Genomic DNA, 21,123 nt, shown 5'->3' with positions numbered 1-21,123 from the left:
AAACATTGAGGCTGTTGTGCTGATATTCCACTTTGCGCTGCACATTGTTTTTATTCAAACAAACATCTAATGGAGATCGACGCCTGCAATCAAATTGGCTGCACTAAACTCTGAGTTTGCAACATCCATTAGCAAACTATGGCATTACATTCAATTGATTTTACTTACCTCACATTTGAGACTTTGCAACTCATACTACATGTGTGTCCTAATGTCATTGATGCTTTTGCAAACAGAACCAATGTCTTGACCTACCACAGGAGTATTCATATGCTGGTGAGCTGGGCAATGATGATTTACACAAATTATAATATAGCAGGTTACTTGTGGATGAAGATTTGAACTGTTTTACACATTCTCTCATTATTTGTGCATTCCCTGCAGATTGCTGTTAAATCACTCTCATGAGTCTTGATTCCAAACATGTTTATGGATTGTGATTACATTTTGTTTACTCTAACAGAAACCACAACAACATCAGAGACGACTACCACAGCCAGTTCTGCTGCCAGCTCCACAACTGGTGAGTCAGGTCCTTTGGCATTAAACATGAGAAAACAATTCGAAACAAGAACCGACAAATCATCTGAATAGGGAAATTCCTTTGTCATTCCCAGCCCAGGATCCACATTCTGTCTTCAGAAAATGTTGTGCTGAAGACTTTAGTGGAACCTCGTGGATTCAATTTAGTCAGATCATCAACTTTTTGATAAATAAAGGACAACAATGGGTCTGTTGGCTGATAAGTTAGATTGGACCTTTCCCCACATTCTCTGCTTGATTGATAAATTCCTGTTACTTTCATTGAAAGATGAGAAGGGTCCACCACCACAATGCCAAACCATCTGTATACCTGATACAATATTTCTGAGATTGATTTTCTGACTGTGTAAAAATATCAGGGCACAATTTGATTTCTCCAACAGTGAACACACCTCAAAAACAATTCCCTTTCTGCAAAATCCTTCGGCTCATGTTGGGTGTCTGGTCAATGCAATATTTTTCATATTATCTGTTTGACGTCTGTTACAATGGCGGAAACCTGTCCTCTCTCGATACTGTCCCATGTGGCATTGGATGTATTGGTTATTGATTCTGTTGTTTCTCCTTCACAAGAATCAACCACTACAACAGGGACAAGCCCAACAACTGAGACGACTGGCAGCTCCACAGCCAGTGAGTGACATCTGCATTGATTACAATTCACACTTTTGTTGCAAGTAGAGTACTTTCTGAATGTCAGCATCCTCACTGAGAACACGTATTAATGCCATCAGCTTGGTATTCAGCACAATTCATTGTGAAGAATCTGATGTCATCTAGATGATTCTCCCAGTTCCATTACAATTCTGTCAGATTAGTTTGAGAGAATGTTGCTTCAGAATCATTTTAAGGTTCGTGGTTTTGAATATTATTCCTGTTCTTGTTCAATAGCAACAACAACAACAACAACAACAACTGTACCTACAACTACACCTGGCTACACCAGTACTTCAACACCAGGTGAGTGATAGTTTCTATTTGGTAAAATAGCAATGCCTTGGACCTCAATAGCATCAACTTCAGCTTCCTGACAGTGAATGTCTGTGCATTTGGAATTACAAAAACTGAGTAAAGACTTGGTAGAGAGCAAAGACTGATGTGTCACTTCCTCCCCAAATCTCGATAAGAATTATTTCAGAAACAAAAAGTGAAACAGGGATCTTCTTATATGACCATCTTTGAAGTCAGCCTCTGTAGCCTTAATGAATGCAGTAACCTTCAAATAAGTGATGAACTAATGCAATGAAGTTTGTATACTCGCAATGCCATGGCATTTTAGACTTTACTCTGAAACATTTAATTTATCAGTTTTTAACGATCTTGGGTGAATCTCTGGATTTGCTGGAAAGCTCCAGTCACTGAATAACTGAAAGCATGTACTATGCGTCTCCTAACATTGGTGTCTCCACATTTCAATGGAAGCTACTATTGAGAAGTACAGTACAGTTTACTTGTCTAAAATTTGCTGGAAATCACCAATCATTAAATACCTGACAGCATGATCTTTGAATATACTCTTCCTGGCTCATCCACTTTTGAGTGCATGCTGCTACTGAGGAGTGAAGGATGGTCTTTTGTCGAATGGTCAATTTGTTTCAAAGCCTACTCTAATATTTCAAGGGTCATCATATTCTTGAAAACATGTATGCTGACAAGTTTCAGTGCCTTATGTCCAGTCAATGGCTCAAATAATTCATAGTCTCTCTGTCCTTAAATTGCAAAACCAAGCTCATTTTTGAGAAAGCCTGTTACCTCTTATTGTGGAAAATTCCACCTATTTTATTGTGGACACATACCATATTTTATCACCTCTCATCACAAATGTCAAGCCTGTTGGTCATCTTTAGTTTGGTTTGTGCATGATCTGGAGGTGCTGTTTCAGGAGGAACAAACAGCCCCAAATCACAATGGAACACACTGACTGGAAGTTCATTTGTTTTCTTTTAGAAGAAACCACTTCAACAACAGTATACACCACGACAGCACCGTCAACGTCCAGCTCCACACCTGGTGAGTGAACGTTTACTTTATTCAACACGAAGTATTCGGCAAACTGAATCACTTCTCTTAGCATTAATTCAGTTCTATGGAGAATTGAGATATTGTACCTATCTCTTTTCCAGTGTTCTATTTGGCATACATATTTATTCACTTGTGTAACATTCCGACGTGCATCGTATCCTCCCTTCATTCTGAAAAACAATAAAAATGGTTTTGGAATGGAATCAAAATGTTGTGACCTTCAAATTTCCCTCATATTTCAGAACAAACCTCCACAACAATCTCACCGACAACGACTGGCTCAACCACTGGCTCCACAACTGGTGAGTAATGATGATTTGTATTAAGAATTGCAAGGCCTTAGATGCAAGTGAGTTGATGGAATTTTGAGTTCTTTTTCAGTCAAAGTCTATTCCCACAGACTTCCAGAATCTCATTCTATTTCTGAGCTTAAAAGGTCAATGCACTTCTATACAATGATAAAACGTGTCTGGTACGGACATGCACCTGTCTTCCCATTGAATCTATTCAGCTTCTCCAAGTATTAAACATTGAGGCTGTTATACTGACATTCCACATCTAATACAGATATTTGCCTGGAACCAAATTGGCTGCACTAAACTTCGTGGTTGCAACCTCCAGTGGCAAACTATGTCATTATGTTAAATTGTTTTTTCTCACCTCACTTTTGAGACTTTGCAACTCACATTACATTTGTGTCCTACCGTCCTTGATGCTTTTGCAAACTGAACCAATGTCTTCAACTAGCACAGGAATACTCCTTTGCTGCAAAGCTGTAGAATGATGCTTTACACAAATTATGATGTAGCAGGATGCTTATTGATTGGACAACTGTGGAAAATAGATTAGAACTGTTTTACACATTCTCTCATCATTTGTGCATTCCCTGCGGGTTGCTATTAAATTGCTCTAATGTTTCTAGATATGTGTTTGGATTGTGATTACATTTCCTTCACTTCAACAGAAACAACAACAACATCAGTGATGACCACCACAGCCAGTTCTACTGTCAGCTCCACAACTGGTGAGTGAGGTCCTTTTACATTAAACATGAGAAAACAATTTGAAGCAAGAACCTACAAAACATCAAGGATCCACATTCTGTCTTCAGAAAATGTTGCGCTGAAGACTTCAGTGGAGCCACGTGCATTTAATTTAGCCAGATCACCAAATCTTTGATAAAGAAAGGACAGCATTGGGTCTGTTGCCTGATAAATTAGATTGGACCTTTGCCCACCCTCTCTTCTTGATTGACAAATACTACTCCCATTCATTGGAAGATGAGAAGTGTCCTACTCCTTGATGCCAAACTGTCTGTATACCTGAGCCAAAATTTCTGAGATTGATATTCTGTCTGTGCAAAGATATCAGCGCACAATTCAATTTCTCCAACAGTGCGCACAGCTCAAAAACAATTCTTTGTCTGCAAATTCCTTTGGCTCATACCAGATGTCTCATCAATGTAATACTTTTAATATTATCTGTTTGTCCATCCATTTCAATGACAGAATACATTAACTTTCCCATGTGACATTGGATGTATTTGTTATTGATTCTTATGTTTCTCCTTCAGGAAAATTAACTACTACAACAGGGACAAGTCCGACAACTGAGACGACTAGCAGCTCCACAGCCAGTGAGTGACATCTGCATTGAATACAATTCATAATTTTGATACAAGCGGAATGCTTTCTGAATTTCAGCATCCTCACTGAGGATGCTTATTAATGCCATCAGCTTGATATTCGGCACGATATTTTGTGAAGAATCTGATGTAATCTAGACCTTTCTCCTAGTTCCATCACATTCTGTCGTGTTGTTTTCAGGGAATGTTGATTCGGAATCATTTTGAGGTTTTTGTGGTTTTGAATATTATTCGTGTTTTTATTCAATAGGAACAACAACAACTGTTCCTCCAACTACACCTGGCTACACCAGTACTTCCACAACAGGTGAGTGATGGTTTCTATTGGGTAAAATAGCAATGCCTTGGACAGCAATGGTGTCACCTTGGGTTTCCTGACAGTGAAATTCTGTTCATTTGGAATTACAAAATCAGAGTTAAGACATGATAGAGGGCAGAGTGTGATCTGTCAACACTTCACAAAATCTCAGTAAGTTTTATTTCAGAATCAAACAATGAAACAGGGATCTTCTTATATGAGCATCCTTGAAGCCAGCCTTTGTATTCTTATCGAATACAGTGCTTTCACATAAGTGATGAAATAATGCAATGAAATTTGCACATACGCAATGGCATGGCATCTTAGACTTCAGATCATCATCTCTTTGATAAAGAAAGAATAACAATGGGTCTTTTGGCTGAGAAGTTAGATTGGACCTTTGCCCACAATCTTTGCTTGATGGACAAATTCCTCTCACATTCATTGGAAGACAACAAGAGTCATTCCTCACGATGTGAATCCATCTGTATACCTGATCCAAAATTTCTGAGATTGATTTTCTGTCGGTGCAAAAATATCAGGGCACAATTCGTTTTCTCCAACAGTGACCACATCTCAGAAACAATTTTTTCTGCAAAGTCCTTCAGCTCATATCAGGTGTCTGATCAATGTAAAACTTTTAATATTATCTGTTTGCACATCCGTTTTAATGACAGAATACTTGTCCTGTCTCAATACTGTTCCGTGTGGCATTGGGTGTATTGGTTATTGATTCTGTTGTTTCTCCTTTAGAAGAATCAACTACTACAACAGGGACAAGGCCAACAACTGAGACGACTGGTAGCTCCACAGCTAGTGAGTGACATCTACACTTTCAGGTGTTTAATGACTGGAGTTTTCAAGCAAATATTAGACAAGAAAACATTGTTTTGCTCTAAATAACAGCTTCTATTCAAATGTGGAGGCACCAATATTAGGTCACTGAATAACTGAAAGTCTGATCTTTGGATCCCCTAATGTTGGTGTCTCCACCTTTCAATGGAAGTTCTTATTGAGAAGTAAAACCATTTTTTCTTGTCATTAAATGCCTGAAAGTATGATGTCACTCACTGGCTGTGGAGCTGCTAGTCATCTCAGTTGTTGGCCTTGTCCCTGTTGTAGTAGTTGATTCTTCTGAAGGAGAAACAAAAGAATCAGCAACTAATACATCCAATGCCACATGGGACAGTATTGAGAGAGAAGTATTCTGTCATTGAAACAGGTGTGCAAACAAATAATGTTAAAAGTGTTACATTGACCAGGCACCTGACATGAGCCAAATGAATCTGCAGAAAGGGAATTGAATACAATTCACAATTTTATTGTAAGTTGAATGCTTTCTGAATTCCAGCATCCTCACTGAGAATGCTTATTAATGCCATCAGCTTAGTATTCAGTACAAGTCATTGTGAAGAATCTGATGTCATCTAGAAGTTCCTCATAGTTCCATCGTAATTCTGTCAGATTTGGTTTCTGGTGAATGCTGCTTCAGAATCGTTTTGAGATTTTGTGTCTTGAATATTATTCATGTCCTTTTTCAACAGCAATAACTACAACTGTTCCTCCAACTACACCTGGCTACACCAGTACTTCCACACCAGGTGTGTGATGGTTTCTATTGGGTATAATCGCAATGCCTTGGATAGCAATGGTGTCACCTTGGGTTTCCTGACAGTGAAATTCTCTTCATTTGGAATTATAAAAATGGAGTTAAGACATGATAGAGGGAAGAGTGTGCTCTGTCAATTCTTCACAAAATCTCAGTAATATTTATTTCTGAAATGAACAATGAAACAGGGATCTTCTTTTATGAGCATCTGTATTCTTAAAGAATGCAGTAATCTTCAAATGAGTGATGAACTAATGCAATGAAATTTGCACACACGCAATGCCATGGCATCTTAGACTTCACGCTGAACTATTTAATCTGTCCGTTTTTAATGAGCTTCAGTGAAGCTCTGGATTTGCTGGAAATCTCCAGTCATCACATAACTGAAAGCATGAACTATGGGTCTCCTAATATTGGTGCATCCACTTTTCAGTGGAGGCTATTATTGAGAACTAAAGCAATGTTTTATTGTGTAAAATTTGCTGGAAAACTCCAGTCATTAAATACCTGAAATTATGATCTCTGGATACACTCATAATGGTGCATCCACATGTGTATACATGCTAGAATTGAGATGAAAGGATTGTCTTCTTCTCTAATAGGAAGGGCATGTGCCCTTCTTCCTGAGGAAGGGCATGTGCCCGAAACGTCGAATCTCCTTTTCCCTAGATGCTGTCTGACCTGCTGTGCTGTTCCAGCAATAAAGTTTCAGCTTCTTCTCTAATAGTCAATTTGCTACAAAACCCACACAAGTACTTGAATTGTCATCACATTCTTGAAAACAGAAATGCTGACAGGTCTCTGTGCTTCAAATCCAGTCAATGACTCAAATAAGGCACAGTTTCTCTGTTCCCAACTTGGAAAATCAAGCTCATCTTTTTTCGAATGCTTGTCACTTCTGATTGTGGAATATACCTATTTATTGTCGACACATACCATGTTTTATCAGCTCTAGTCACAAATGTCAAGCCTGTTGGTCATCTTTAGTTTGGTTTGTGCATGATCTGGAGGTGCTGTTTCAGGAGGAACAAACAGCCCCAAATCACAATGGGACACACTGACTGGAAGTTAATTTGTTTTCTTTTAGAAGAAACCACTTCAACAACAGTATACACCACGACAGCACCGTCAACGTCCAGCTCCACACCTGGTGAGAGAAGCTTTTGTTTATTCAACAGAAAGTATTCACCGAACAGAATCACTTCTCTCAGTATTAGTTCAACTCTTTGCAGAATTGAGCTATTTTACCAATCTCTTTTCCAGTGTTGTACTTGAGATTCATATTTATTCATTTCCACAATGTACTTGACATAAATCTTTTCCTCGTATATTGCTGAAAAACATGGAACTGAAGTAAATTGTTGTTACCTTCAAATTTCCCTCATATTTCAGAAAAGACCTCCACAACAGTCTCACCAATAATTACTGGCTCAACCACTGGCTCCACAACTGGTGAGTAATGATGAATTCTATTCAGAATTTCAACGCAGATATAAGTGAATTGATGGATTCTTTCACACTTTTCAGTCAAAGTCTGTTCACATCATCTTCCAGAATCTTATTCTATTCCTACAAGAGGAGATTATTTTGAACATCAAAAATCTATGCCTGGGATCAAACTGCCTGCACCAAACTTTGATATTGTTTACCATTGCACGTTATGTTAAATTATTTTTCCTCACCTCACATTTGCCACATTGCTGCTCACATTACATCTGTGTCATACTGTCCTGGATGCTTTTGCAAGCAAAACACTATCTTGATCTATGACAGGAACAGTCATTTGATGGAGAGCTGGAGAATGATGCTTTATGCAAATTATGATATTGTGTCATAGAGTCATCGAAACGTACAACATGGAAATAAACCCTTCAGTCCAATTTGTCCATGCCAACCAGATTTCCCAACCTACCCTCATCCCATCTGCTATCACCCGGCCCATATCCCTCCAAATCTTTCCTGTTCATATATATATCCAAGTTCCTTTTAAATGTTGCAATTGTACTAGCCTCCACCACTTCCTCTGGCAGCTCATTCAATACACATACCACCCTCTGCATGAAAATGTTGCCCCTTAGGTCTCTTGTATATCTTTCCCCTCTCAGCCTAAACCTATGCCCTCCAGTTCTGGACTCCCCCACCCCAGGGAAGAGACTTTGTTTATTTATCCTATCCATGCCCCTCATGCTTTTATAAACTTCTTTAAGTTCACCCCTCAGCCTCCAACACTCAACCTCTCCCTATAGCTGAAATTCTCCAACCCGGGCAACATCCTTGTAAGTCTTTTCTGAACTCTTTCAAGTTTCACAACATCCTTCCAATAGGAAGGAGACCAGAAATGCACGCAATATTCCAAAAGTGGCCTAACCAATGTCCTGTACAGCTGCAACATGACCTCCCAACTCCTGTACTCAATTCTCTGACCAACAAAGGAAAGCATACCAAACACCATCTTCACTAGCCTATCTACCTGCGACTCCATTTTCAAGTAGCTATGAACCTGCACTCCAAGGTATCTTTGTTCAGCAACAAAGCCCAGGACCTTACCATTAAGTGTATAAGATTTGCTTCCCCAAAATGCAGCACCTCACATTTATCTAAATTAAACTCCATCTGCCATTCTTCAGTCCACTGGCCCATCTGATCAAGATCGTGTTGTAACATGAGGTAACCTCCTTTGCTGTCCATTACACCTCCAATTTTGGTGTCATCTGCAAACTTAGTAACTATACCTCTTATGCTCACATCCAAATCATTTAGATAAATGATGAAAAGTAGTGGACCCAGTGCCAATCCTTGTGGCACTCCACTGGTCACAGGCCTCTAGTCTGAAAAACAACCCTCCACACCACCCTCTGTCTTCTACCTTTGAGCCCGTTCTGTATCAAAATGGCTAGTTCTCCTTGTATTCCATGAGCTCTAATCTTGCTAAGCAGTCTCCCATGGGGAACCTTGTCAAATGCCTTTTTGAAGTCCATATAGATCATGTCCACCATTCTGCCCTCATCAATCCTCTTTGTTACTTCTTCAAAAAACTCAATCAAGTTTGTGAGACATGATTTGCCACATACAAAGCCAATGTTGACTATCCCTAATCAGTCCTTGCCTTTCCAAATACATGTACATCCTGTCCCTCAGGATTCCCTCCAACAACTTGTCCAATGGTCTATAGTTGCCTGACTTGTCCTTACCACCCTTCTTAGTGGCACAATGTTAGCCAATCTCCAGTCTTCCTGCACTTCACCTGTAACAGGGTACTTACTGATTGGTCATCTGTGGAATAAGGTTTAAAGTATTTTACACAATCTGTCAAAATTTGTACACTCCCTCCTGAATGCAGCTGAATCTCTCTCATTCATCTTTATTCTGTTTATCTGTATAGATTGTGATTACATTTCCTTTTCCTCAACAGAAACCACAACAACATCAGAGACGACCACCACAACCGGTTCTACTGCCAGCTCCACAACTGGTGAGTGAGGACATCTTGTTTTAATCACAAGCAATAATTTTCAACAATAACTCAATGAGTTCCTGGTCCAGTAAATTCTTTTTTCAAGGTTAATTCTTGAGTTGCCTTCTCACTTATGAAAGTTGTAGGATCTGAACTTCTTACAGAACTTATGCAATGAATCTAACCACAGAGAAAGGACCACACTATGTCTGAGATTTTTCTGGCTCTTGCATGAGAATGTTCCTTACGTCTTTGTGGATCCAGCAATTCTTACAATTCTGACACCCTTTCTTGCAATTCTGTTATCTGCTTTGTCATTATCCCTCATTTTGCACTGCCTGCTTCAAGATTTTACATGTACTCTTGTGAAGTTTGCACAATAACCCATTCCTTTGATCATAAAAAATATCTCCAACGTTTCATTTTAACAAGTAACTTTTATGTTTTAATTTTATTCATTTTTCCACCAGAATGGTTAATAAACTTGATAGGGGACAGACAAAAACATTATTTTGGAATTGTGTCCCAAGCTTCTGATTCCAAATGTTGACATTGTGTTCTTGTTGCAACTGTATATTTGAATTCAAGAGCCATGGCCATTCTCACAGATCGCCTGCCTGCTTGTTTTTGAATTGCCATTTGACATATTTCCCAAATTAATATCTATGGAATTATTCTCCCCTGAACAGAACGTATCTCCAAAGAATATCTTGACTCTTGGAAAGTGTCAGTAGATGGGAGACTGCATGATCAGCCATAGACTAATTCAGTTAAATCCAATTTGTTCACTGCGTTCAGGATTTAATCTCCATTAATCCTTCAATGCACCCTCTGCATTCTGATTGTCAGAAGGGTGTGCTAGCATAAACAGTGACTTGTATCAGTGTTTCAATCTTTCACAATGGCACTCTATTCATGGAGATTTAGTGAAATATGCATGTCAATTGCTCAAATTGTAATCTGACCGAATATTTTCTGTTCGGGAAGTAGTGTGTATGATTTTTAATTATTGTTACAAATTCTCTGGTCTGTAGTACATACCCTGTTGACACTGTTTAAATTGATTCAGTACGGTGGTGGGCAAGTTGTTGGAGGGAATCCTGAGGGAGAGGATGTACATGTATTTGAAAAGGCAAAGACTGATTCGGGATAGTCAACATGGCTTTGTGCGTGGGAAATCATGTCTCACAAACTTGATTGAGTTTTTTGAAGAAGTAACAAAGAAGATTGATGAGGGAAGAGCAGTAGATGTGATCTATATGGACTTCAGTAAGGCGTTCAACAAGGTTCCTCATGGGAGACTGATTAACAAGGTTAGGTCTTATGGAATACAGAGAAAACTAGCCATTTGGATACAGAACTGTCTCAAAGGTAGAAGACAGAGGGTGGTGGTGGAGGGTTGTTTTTCAGACTGGAGGCCTGTGACCTGTGGATTGCCACAAGAATCGGTGCTTTTTGTCATTTACATAAATGATTTGGATACGAGCATAAGAGGTACAGTTAGTAAGTTTGCAGATGACACCAAAATTGGAGGTGTAGTGGACAGCGAAGAGGGTTACCTCAGATTACAACAGGATCTTTACGAGATGGGCCAATGAGCTGAGAAGTGGCAGATAGAGTTTAATTCAGATAAATGTGAGGTGATGCATTTTGGGAAAGCAAATCTTAGCAGGACTTATACACTTTAATGGTAAAGTCCTGGGAAGTGTTGCTGAACAAAGATACCTTGGAGTGCAGGTTCATAGCTCCTTGAAAGTGGAGTCGCAGGTAGATAGGATAGTGAAGAAGGTGTTTGGTATGCTTTCCTTTGTTGGTCAGAGTATTGAGTACAGGAGTTGGGAGGTCATGTTGCAGCTGTACAGGACATTGGTTAGGCCACTGTTGGAATATTGTGTGCAATTCTGGTCTCCTTCCTATCGGAAAGAAGTTGTGAAACTTGAAAGAGTTCAGAAAAGATTTACAAAGATGTTGCCAGTGTTGGAGAATTTGAGCTATAGGTAGAGGCTGAACATGCTGGGGCTGTTTTCCCTGGAGCGTCAGAGGCTAAGGGGTAACCTTATAGAAGTTTACAAAATTATGAGGGGCATGGATAGGATAAATAGGCAAAGTCTTTTCCCTGGGGTCGGGAAGTCCAGAACTAGAGGGCCTAGTTTTAGGGTGAGAGGGGAAAGACCTAAGGGGCAACTTTTTCACACAATGGGTGGTGCGTGTATGGAATGAGCTGCCAGAGGATGTGGTGGAGGCTGGTACAATTGCAACATTTAAGAGGCATTTGGATGGGTATATGAATAGGAAGAGTTTGGAGGGATATGGGCTGAGTGCTGGCAGGTGGGACTAGATTGGGTTGGGATATCTGGTCGGCATGGACAAGTTGGACTGAAGGGTCTGTTTCCATGCTGTACATCTCTATGACTCTATGACTCTACTATTCCGATTCAAGCTTTGTGTATTGATAGTCATGACACCTGTTTGTCTTCTCAAGGAATAACTACAACAACAGAGACCACGACCACACCGAGTACTACTGCCAGTTCAACAACTGGTGAGTGAGGACTTCTTTCATTAAGCCACCCATTTACCTCTTTCATTTTATTGACCCTTTGCCAATTTTTTCATTGCGAAGGTGGTAATCCAGAGATTATTACCATTTTCATTCTGATTTCAAATTTCACTTTAGCTCCTCCTCATCCCCAGCAGAACCGATTTCTCATTCTACCCTAATCTGAGGTAGCCAAGTGAACCATGACATCTGGATCTGTCCTCTTCCACACTTGTCCATATTAAGAGCAGATATGATGCCATGAACCCTGCCATCAGGTTGGCAACACACCCTTCTGACCAGAGAGCCCAGTGTCTATGCTGCTAGCAAAGCAATTGCGACTATATTTACCTTTTCTCTCCACCCCGTGATCAGTTGCTCATTTTCCATGCAGTCCTTGCTCTTTTCCACATGGGGACCAGAAACGTCTATGTGCTGGACAAATCCCAAACCTTGACAACCCTTAAGAATGGCACAGTATTCTGGACTGAATCTCTGTTCATCTTTCAATGCACTGTCTGAATTCTAAGTGTCTGGAGTGTGTTTTAGCTTAAATAATGAATAAAGGCAATGACTCAATGCTCACAGTGACACTGTATTCATGGAGCACTGGTGAAATGTGTAAGTGAATTACACAAATTATGATTTGATTAGATTAGATTCGCTACAGTGTGGAAACAGGCCCTTCAGCCCAACAAGTCCACACCGACCCTCCGAAGAATATCCCACCCAGACCCATTTCCCTCTGACTAATGCAGCTAACATTATGGGCAATTGTAACATGGCCAATTCACCTACCCTGCACATCTTTGGACTGTGGGAGGAAACCAGAGCACCTGGAGGAAACCTACGCAGATAAGGGGAGAATGCGCAAACTCCACACAGAGAGTCATCTGAAGCTGGAATTGAACCTGGGTCCCTGGTGCTGTGAGGCAGCAGTGCTAACCATTGAGCCACTGTGCCACCCCAATCTGGCAGGATACTTTCTAATCATGCACTGTGGGCATTGATTTATTTTTCTTTATAAATTCTCTGATTCTTTGCATATTCTGTGTTGAGTGCTGTTAAAACTATTTCAGTACTGTCCTGATTCAAGTTTTGTGTATTCACCGTCTTAATATTTGTTTGTCTTTTGAAGAAACAACTACAATAACAGAGACTACCATCACACCAAGTACTACTGTTAGTTCCACACCTGGTGAGTGAAATTTTCTATCATTAAACATGAGCAATGATTTTCAACGGAATTCAATGCACTCCTCGACAGGGAAATTCCTTTGTCAGTCTTAGTTCTCAAGTTGCATCCACCTGAGGAAAACGTGGATCAGGTCCTCCTCCCGAACCTATGCGATAAGTCTAGCCACATAGAAAAACAACACTGCGTCTGAGTTATTGATGGCTCTTCTTTGAGAGGTTAACTTCAGTTTTTGACGGATCTGGCTATTCCATAAATGATAACATTTTTCGCAAATCTGTTACGCGGTTGTTTATTATGGCTTATTTTGAATTGCCTGTTTAGAGAACTTACACTCACTAATTTGATGTTTACAAATTCATTCCCTCCTTTATTAATGTACAGAAGTTCTCAGTAGTGCTAGGAACCAAATTCAGTATAATTTTATCCCTTGTGGCACCAATGTGGGCAATAAGGTTGAGAAAATGATTAATGTCCAATGGCCTGAAACATTATTTTGAAATTGATTCAAAAACTTCTGATCACAGATGTTGGGTTTCTATTGTCTAGCCAACATTGTATCCATGTTGCAACTGTACATTTAAGTTCATGAGCCAGACCCATTTCTCAAACTCTGTTTTGTGCTTGCTTCTTATGGCTTGTTTTTCAATTGTCAATTCAGAAATTTTTTTTTTCCAATTTACCATTCATAACAACATCCTGACCTAGCATAGTGAACAAAATATATTTTGAAATGTTATCAGATTTGAGAATTAAATTGAACGTAATATTGTCCCAAGCAGCACTAATGTGGGTAGTATTGGTGATACCTATGATTGCATTCTGCACTTAATATCACGATTCTTGGAAAATGTCAGTAGATGAGAGACCAGATGATCAGCCATTGACTAATTCAGAGTAAAATACGATTTGTTGAGGATAGCATTGTGCACAGGACTGAATTTCCACTCTCCCTTAAATGCACCTTCTGAACTTGAAGTTTCAGAACACTGCACTAGCATAAATGGTGATTTGACTCAGTGTCTCAATCTTTCATAATAACATTCTATTCACAGAGACCTGGTGAAATATGCATATTGATCACACAAATTATGATCTTGCAGAATATTTTCCATTTGGGAAGTTGCAGCATATTTTAAAATTATTGTTAAATATTCTATGGTCCTTTATATATGGTCCCTGATGATTGTTGTTAAAGTTACTTCGGGACGGTCCTGATTCAAGCTTTGTGCATTGATTATGATGACATCTGTTGATCTTCTCAAGAAACCACCACCCCAAATACTACTGCCAGTTCAACAATTGGCAAATGAGGACTTCTTTCATTAAAAATGAACAATGATTTTCAACATGAATTCGATGAGCTCCTAGTGAGTGAAATCCTTTTGTCAGTCTTAGTTCTCCAGTTGCATTCTCACTTTGGAAAATGTTATGATCAGTTCCGCTTCCAGAACCTGTGCAATAAATCTAACCACACAAAAAGGACAACACTATGTCTAAGTTGTTGGTGCTTCTTGTTTGAGAGATTAACTACAGTTTTTGCAGAGTCTGGCTATTTCATGATGAGAACCTTTGCCACAAGTCTTTATGCGGTTGGTTATTTTGCCTTATTTTGAATTGCCTGCTTAGAGATTTCACATTCACTAATTTGATGCTTGCAAAATCATTTTGCCCATTCATAGTGAACAGAAGATATCTCCAAGTGATTGACAGAGGAAATAATTTAGTATAATTTTATCCCTCGTGGCACCAGAGTGGTCAACAAGGTTGTGAAACTGATTAACGTTGAATGGCCTGGAAGATTAGTTTAGAATTAATTCAAAAAATTCTGATTCCAGATGTCAGGTTTCTACTGTCTAACCAACATAGTGTCCATGTTACAATTATACTTTTAAGTACATGAGCCACAGCATTTTCTCACAACTCTGTTGTGTGCTTATTTCTGATGCCTTATTTTGAATTGCCAGTTTACACAGATCATGTTTCCCAAGTTAATGTTAGCAAAACCATTCTTTTGTAAAATAGTCAACAGTAACATATCTCCAAAAATAATTAGATCGTGGAACTAAATTGAACATATCATCATTGCATGTGGCACAAATTTGTTTAGTGTAGGTGGTAATTAGGATTGCAGTTTACACTTAATAGTTTGGTTCTTGGAAAATGTCAGTAGATGGAAGATCAGTGATCAGCCATTGAATAATTTAGAGTAAAATATCATTTGTTGTGGATGGCATTGTGTTCAGGACTGAATTTGCATTAATTCTTCAATGCACTCTCGAAATGTCAGTAGACTGTGCTACCATAAATGGTTGAGTTGTATCAGTGTCTCAATCTTTCACTCTGGCACTCACTTCACGGAGAAATGTGCAAATCGATTGCACACATTATGATCTGGCAGGATTTTTTATATCGGACACTGTGTGCATAGTTTTGAATTATTGTTACACTTTGCCTGTGATCATTTGTGTATACCCAGTTGACTGCTGCTAAATTTCTTTCAGTACTATCCTGTTTCAAATCTTGCACATTAATTGTCATGACATTTGTTTTGTTCTGAAGAAACTACAGCAACAACAGAGACTACTACCAGATCAAGTACTACTGCCAGTTCCACAACTGGTGAGTAAGACCTTCTATCATTAAACATGGGCAATGATTTTAAACAAGAATGAAATGAGATGTTAGGGTAATTTCTTGTCAATATTTATGAGTTGCATTTTCATTTAAAATGAAGTTGGGATTAGTTCTTGTTTGGAGCCTTGTACATTAAATTTATTGACATCCTGCTGTGAATGAACAACACTGTGTCTGAGGCATTGATTATTTGTTCAGCAGTTTCTTCACATCTTTGTCTGCAATTAATGGCTATCTGTGGTCAACGACCTTCCTCACCACATCCCTTTGCCATGTGCTTGTTTATTATTCCTTATCTTGAATTGTCAATTTCAAGAGCTCACATTTCACAGTTGATGGTTTCAATATCAATGATGCTGAAAACATTGACGGACTTGTCTGTATCTCTGCAAATGAAACAGTTAATACAAATGTTCCAGTGAAAGTGGAAGCCTGTAAAATATTAGGAAAGGTGTGTGTAACAAGGAGGGAAGCACTAAAGAGGCTCACTTCCACACCTTGATAATTTGAACTGGATAATTTGAATTCTGGGCTGTTGAAGGAAGCTAGTGAGGAAATAGTGGATGCTGTGAGGATCATTATCCAATCCTCACTCAATGAAGGCAAGGGCCAGAGGATTGTATATTTGCAATGTGTAACATTACTCAATAAAGTTGAAGGGGCAAGGACAAATAAAAAGGCTGATTAGTCTGACCGATTACTGGTTGACTGTTACTTTGAGACCAATGGATTACTCCAGAGCTAGCATAATTGTGTTAAGGGAATGTCATGTCTTACTAACCTGAGTTTTTTTTACAGGATTAACAAGGAAGATTGAGGAAGTTAGTGCACTGAATTTTTCATATGTAGATTTTAGTGACAAGATTCAACTTAACAGACTGTTTGAAAGAAGTTAAAGACCATGGGATAATGGCCAGTTGGATCCATTATTGGATCAGTGATATCAAATAAAGGGTAGTATTTGATGGATGATTAGCAGAAGCCCAACTGATTGCTAAATGAATAAAGAAGAAGAAACAATGAAATATGGTAATTCTGAAAACCCGGAGCGGAGCACAAAAGCCAGTGGACTGGGAGATGGGGAGCGGAGCAGAACAATTGGCAGACTGGAAAGCTGGAGCAGGGCATGTCTGTCAGCACACTGACTCCCAAATGTTAATCTGTTATTTGTGAAAAACTCAGGTCGACTTTTACATGAGATATATGGAATGTTCCAGGTTATTTGGCCAAAGATAGGGGTTCAACTTTTACATGAGATCAATTATTACTGGAGTATATATGGTAATTTGTGGGTGTTGCAAATATTGACCAAATATTGACCAGACTTTGAAGAGGATGGCTGTCGACAGCAGCAAGATGTCAATGGTTTGTTGGATGGTAAACGTGACAAGTAGAATTCAATCATGAGATGTTTATGGTAATATATTTGCGAAGAAAAAATAAAACATCAAAAAGGAAGGTATTAAGCTGGGTAAACCAGGTGAGACATCTTGGCGTGCATGCATGTAGGTCCCTGAAATTTTCAACATACATGGATAAGGTGGTAACAAAGGTAGATGGGATGCTGGCCTACCTTAGGCAAGGTTTTGAGTACAATAACAGGGATGTAACCCTGGAACTATTTCAGACACTAGTTATGTTATAGCTGGAGTATTACATGTGCCTCTGGTCACCACATTACAGGATGGGCACAAAAGCTCTCAGAAGAATACAGAGGATATTTGAAAACTGTCAGTAAGAATAAAGATTGGAATGTTTAGCATTGTTTTCCTTAAACCAGAGGATGCTGAGAAGTAACTCAGTTGAAGTGTACAAAATAATGTGGGCTGAATTAGAGTGGACATCTGTTTCTCCTAATGCAGAGAGCATTTACCAAGGAACACAGATGTAAAATGCTTTATTGAAGGATTAGACGAGAAATGAGGAAAAATCTTTTCACCCAGACAGTGCTGGGTGTTTGGAATTCACTAACCAATTTGGTGGTTGATGTGGAAACCCTCAACTCATTTCAAATAAACATCAGTCTACACCTGATAGCCATTACAGGCAAGTCACTGGCCCAGGTTCAGTTAAGTGGGATTACAATGGGCAGTTAATTTATTGAACTTGCAGATTGGCTGAACTGAACTGTAACTTTTCCATGGCTCTGTGGTTCTATTTCCATCTATGAAGTATTTGACTTCTATATTTTTGAGTGCGTTTGAATTTCAGACAAAATTATTTTCATAAATTTACAAGATGGAAGACTTAATTTGAAAGTCCATAAGCATTTTTTAAAATTGTCCCAAAGTCTTGTGATTTAACCAGCACAGTGTCACCAACAATTATTGGCTCAATAACTGGCCCCACAACTGGTGAATGATGATTATTTTAATTATAAATTACAAGGCCTTGAGCACAAGTAAATTGATGGAGGCTTCACCTCCTGATCAGTGATAGTCTGTTCCTTATTTTTCTGGACATCATTTTATTCCAACTAGACAGTTTTTATTGGCATAAATGTAAAACAAGTGTATTTTGCCTTGTATTGGATCACTTGTATTGGCGGCACAGTGGTTAGCACTACTGCCTCATAGAACCAGGGACCCGGGTTTAATTTCAGCCTTAAGTAACTGTGTGGAGTTCTCCACGTGTTTGCGTGGGTTTACTCCGGGTGCTCCAGTTTCCTCCCACAATCCAAAGATGTGCAAGTCAGGAGAATTGGCCATGCTAAATTGCTCATAGTGTTAGGGGTAAGTATAGAGTAGGGGAATGGGTCTGGGTGGGTTACTCTTCGGAGGGTCAGTGTGGACTTGTTGGGCTGAAGGGCCTGTTCCCACACTGTAGGGAAATCTAATGTAACTTAGAGTTTACATTTGTCTCTTAAAATGGTCTTAAAACCAATCCCTCCTGTCTTTGGAAACAGAACATATCTCAAGAGGGTTATTAGATCATGCTTGGGAGTAACTCCTCAACACTAACATGGTTGATGAAGAAGAACATCATGACTGAATTTTGCAATAAATGTCTTAAAGGATGGGAAATTTCTCCCATGGTAGCTATTGAATAACTTACAGAAATATCCATTATGTTAACAATGGCATCGTGTTCTGGATTGAATTCTGTTAACATTTTAATGCACCCACTGAACTCTAAGTGTGAAACCATAAATGGCATCTGAAATCAGTATATCAATTTTTCACCATGACAGTCATTTCAAGGAGAGATGATCAAAAGGTGCAGACATATTACATAATCTGGCATTCTGATGATCTAGCATGATATTTTCTGATTAGGCATCAGTAGGAATAGATTTTAAACATTCTCTTTCATTTGTGTACCGTATTCCCTATAGAATGCAGTTGAAACTCTTTCAGTACTGTTTTGATTCAAGCTGTGTGCATTGATTGTTTTTTTCCTTCTGAATTTGTTTTGCTTCTGAAGGAACAACCATAATAACAGAGACGACCACCAGAATTAGTTCTACTGCTAGCTCCACAGCTGGTGAGTGATATCATCCTTCATTAAAACTGAGTAATTATTAAGCAAAAATTCAGTGAGGTCTGGGTGAGGGAAATTCCTTTGTAAATTTAGTTCATGAGTCGCATTCTCACTTAAGAAAACATTAGGACCAGGTCCCCCTCCAGATGCTTGTACAATAAATCTAGTCGCATCTTATAGAGTTCAACAGAGAAATGACAACACTGGAACAGAGCTGCTGGATGTTGGATGAGTGGTTAATTCAAACTTTTGAGTGTTCTCTCTGATGGACTTAAAAATATTCATCAAATTATTTTGAAGGTGAGTAGATTGTTCTCCCAAATGCAGAACAAAGTTTCACATCATCACAGAAATGTTAGGGAACAGAATGAGGCTGTTCAGCACTTCATGACTACAGGGTCTTTCCAAGTGAACATCATGATTTGGTGACATGTACCTGCCCCTTTCCCATGATTCTGCACTTTATTTTTATTTAAATAATCATTTGACATCCTCTTGAATACGTATAGAATCGTAAAGTCATAGAGATGTACAGCATGGAAACAGACCCTTTGGTCCAACCCATCCATGCTGACCAAATATCCCAACCCAATCTAGTCCCACTTGCCAGCACCCAGCCCATATCCCTCCAAATCCTTCCTTTACATATACCCATCCAAATGCCTCTTAAATGTTGCAATTGTACCAGCCTCCATCACATCCTCTGGCAGCTCATTCCATGCACGTACCACCCTCTGCGTGAAAAAGTTGCCCCTTAGGTCTCTTTTATATCTTTCCCCTCTCACCCTAAACATATGGCCTCTAGTTCTGGACTCCCCGACCCCAGGGAAAAGACTTTGTCAATTTATCCTATCCATGCCCCTCATAATTTTGAAAACCTCTATAAGGTCTCCACTCAGCCTCCAACACACCAGGGAAAACAGCCCCAGCCTGTCCAACCTCTCCTTATAGCTCAAATCCTCCAACCCTGGCAATATTCCAACAGTGGCCTAACCAATCTCCTGTACAGCCGCAACATGACCTCCCAACTCCTGTATTCAATACTCTGACCAATAAAGGAAAGCATACCAAACACCTTCTTCACTATCCTATCTACCTGCGACTCCACTTTCAAGGAGCTATGAATCTGCACTCTAAGGTCTCTTTGTTCAGCAACACTCCTTAGGACCTTACCATTAAGTGTATAAGTCCTGCTAAGATTTGCTTTCCCAAAATGCATCACCTCACATTTATCTGAATTAAACTCCATCTGCCACTTCTCAGCCCATTGGCCCATCTCGTCAAGATCCTGTTGTAATCTGAGGTAACCTTCTTCGCTGTCCACTACACCTCCAATTTTGGTGTCATCTGCAAATTTACTAACTGTACCTCTTATGCTCGCATCCAAATCATTTATGTAAATGAAAAAAAGTAGAAGGCCCAGCACCAATCCTTGTGGCACTCCACTGGTCACAGGCCTCCAGTCTGAAAAACAACCCTCCACCACCACCCTCTGTCTTCTACCTTTGAGCCAGTTCTGTATCCAAATGGCTAGTTCTCCCTGTATTCCATAAGATCTAACCTTGCTAATCAGTCTCCCATGGGGAACCTTGTCGAACGCCTTACTGACGTCCATATAGATCACATCTACTGCTCTGCCCTCATCAATCTTCTTTGTTATTTCATCAAAAACTCAACTAAGTTTGTGAGACATGATTTCCC

At 39.3% G+C, this 21,123-nt stretch overlaps 1 protein-coding gene and 1 long non-coding RNA gene across 33 annotated transcripts in view; one reads left to right on the top strand and one right to left on the bottom strand.

Annotated features, from left to right (window-relative positions):
• LOC122546275 (uncharacterized) overlaps positions 1–21,123 on the top strand; it is a 128,131-nt gene that overhangs the window by 83,941 nt on the left and 23,067 nt on the right. For 25 of the 32 annotated variants that reach the window (XM_087999601.1, XM_087999600.1, XM_087999602.1 and 22 more), the window contains 16 exons: positions 464–523; positions 1,117–1,176; positions 1,435–1,503; positions 2,491–2,553; positions 2,808–2,867; positions 3,530–3,589; positions 4,139–4,201; positions 4,461–4,517; positions 6,053–6,109; positions 7,205–7,267; positions 7,510–7,569; positions 9,530–9,589; positions 12,054–12,113; positions 13,249–13,308; positions 15,868–15,927; positions 19,366–19,425. In XM_087999601.1, coding sequence (XP_087855727.1) covers positions 464–523; positions 1,117–1,176; positions 1,435–1,503; positions 2,491–2,553; positions 2,808–2,867; positions 3,530–3,589; positions 4,139–4,201; positions 4,461–4,517; positions 6,053–6,109; positions 7,205–7,267; positions 7,510–7,569; positions 9,530–9,589; positions 12,054–12,113; positions 13,249–13,308; positions 15,868–15,927; positions 19,366–19,425 — 972 coding nt within the window. Of the gene's footprint in view, positions 1–463; positions 524–1,116; positions 1,177–1,434; positions 1,504–2,490; positions 2,554–2,807; positions 2,868–3,529; positions 3,590–4,138; positions 4,203–4,460; positions 4,518–6,052; positions 6,110–7,204; positions 7,268–7,509; positions 7,570–9,529; positions 9,590–12,053; positions 12,114–13,248; positions 13,309–15,867; positions 15,928–19,365; positions 19,426–21,123 lie in introns of all 32 variants that reach the window. The other 7 variants (XM_087999604.1, XM_087999581.1, XM_087999603.1 and 4 more) reach the window with 5 other exon arrangements.
• Positions 1–21,123, bottom strand: part of LOC148145882 (uncharacterized) — a 94,778-nt gene that overhangs the window by 50,908 nt on the left and 22,747 nt on the right. The gene's annotated exons all lie outside the window — the stretch shown is intronic.

Source organism: Chiloscyllium plagiosum, unplaced genomic scaffold, assembly GCF_037043375.1.
Source record: "Chiloscyllium plagiosum isolate Xiang-an unplaced genomic scaffold, Cpla_swu_hap1 HiC_scaffold_23, whole genome shotgun sequence".
Classification (NCBI taxonomy): domain Eukaryota; kingdom Metazoa; phylum Chordata; class Chondrichthyes; order Orectolobiformes; family Hemiscylliidae; genus Chiloscyllium; species Chiloscyllium plagiosum.
Note: the sequence above shows the minus strand (reverse complement) of the source record. Positions and strands in the feature narration are given on the sequence as shown.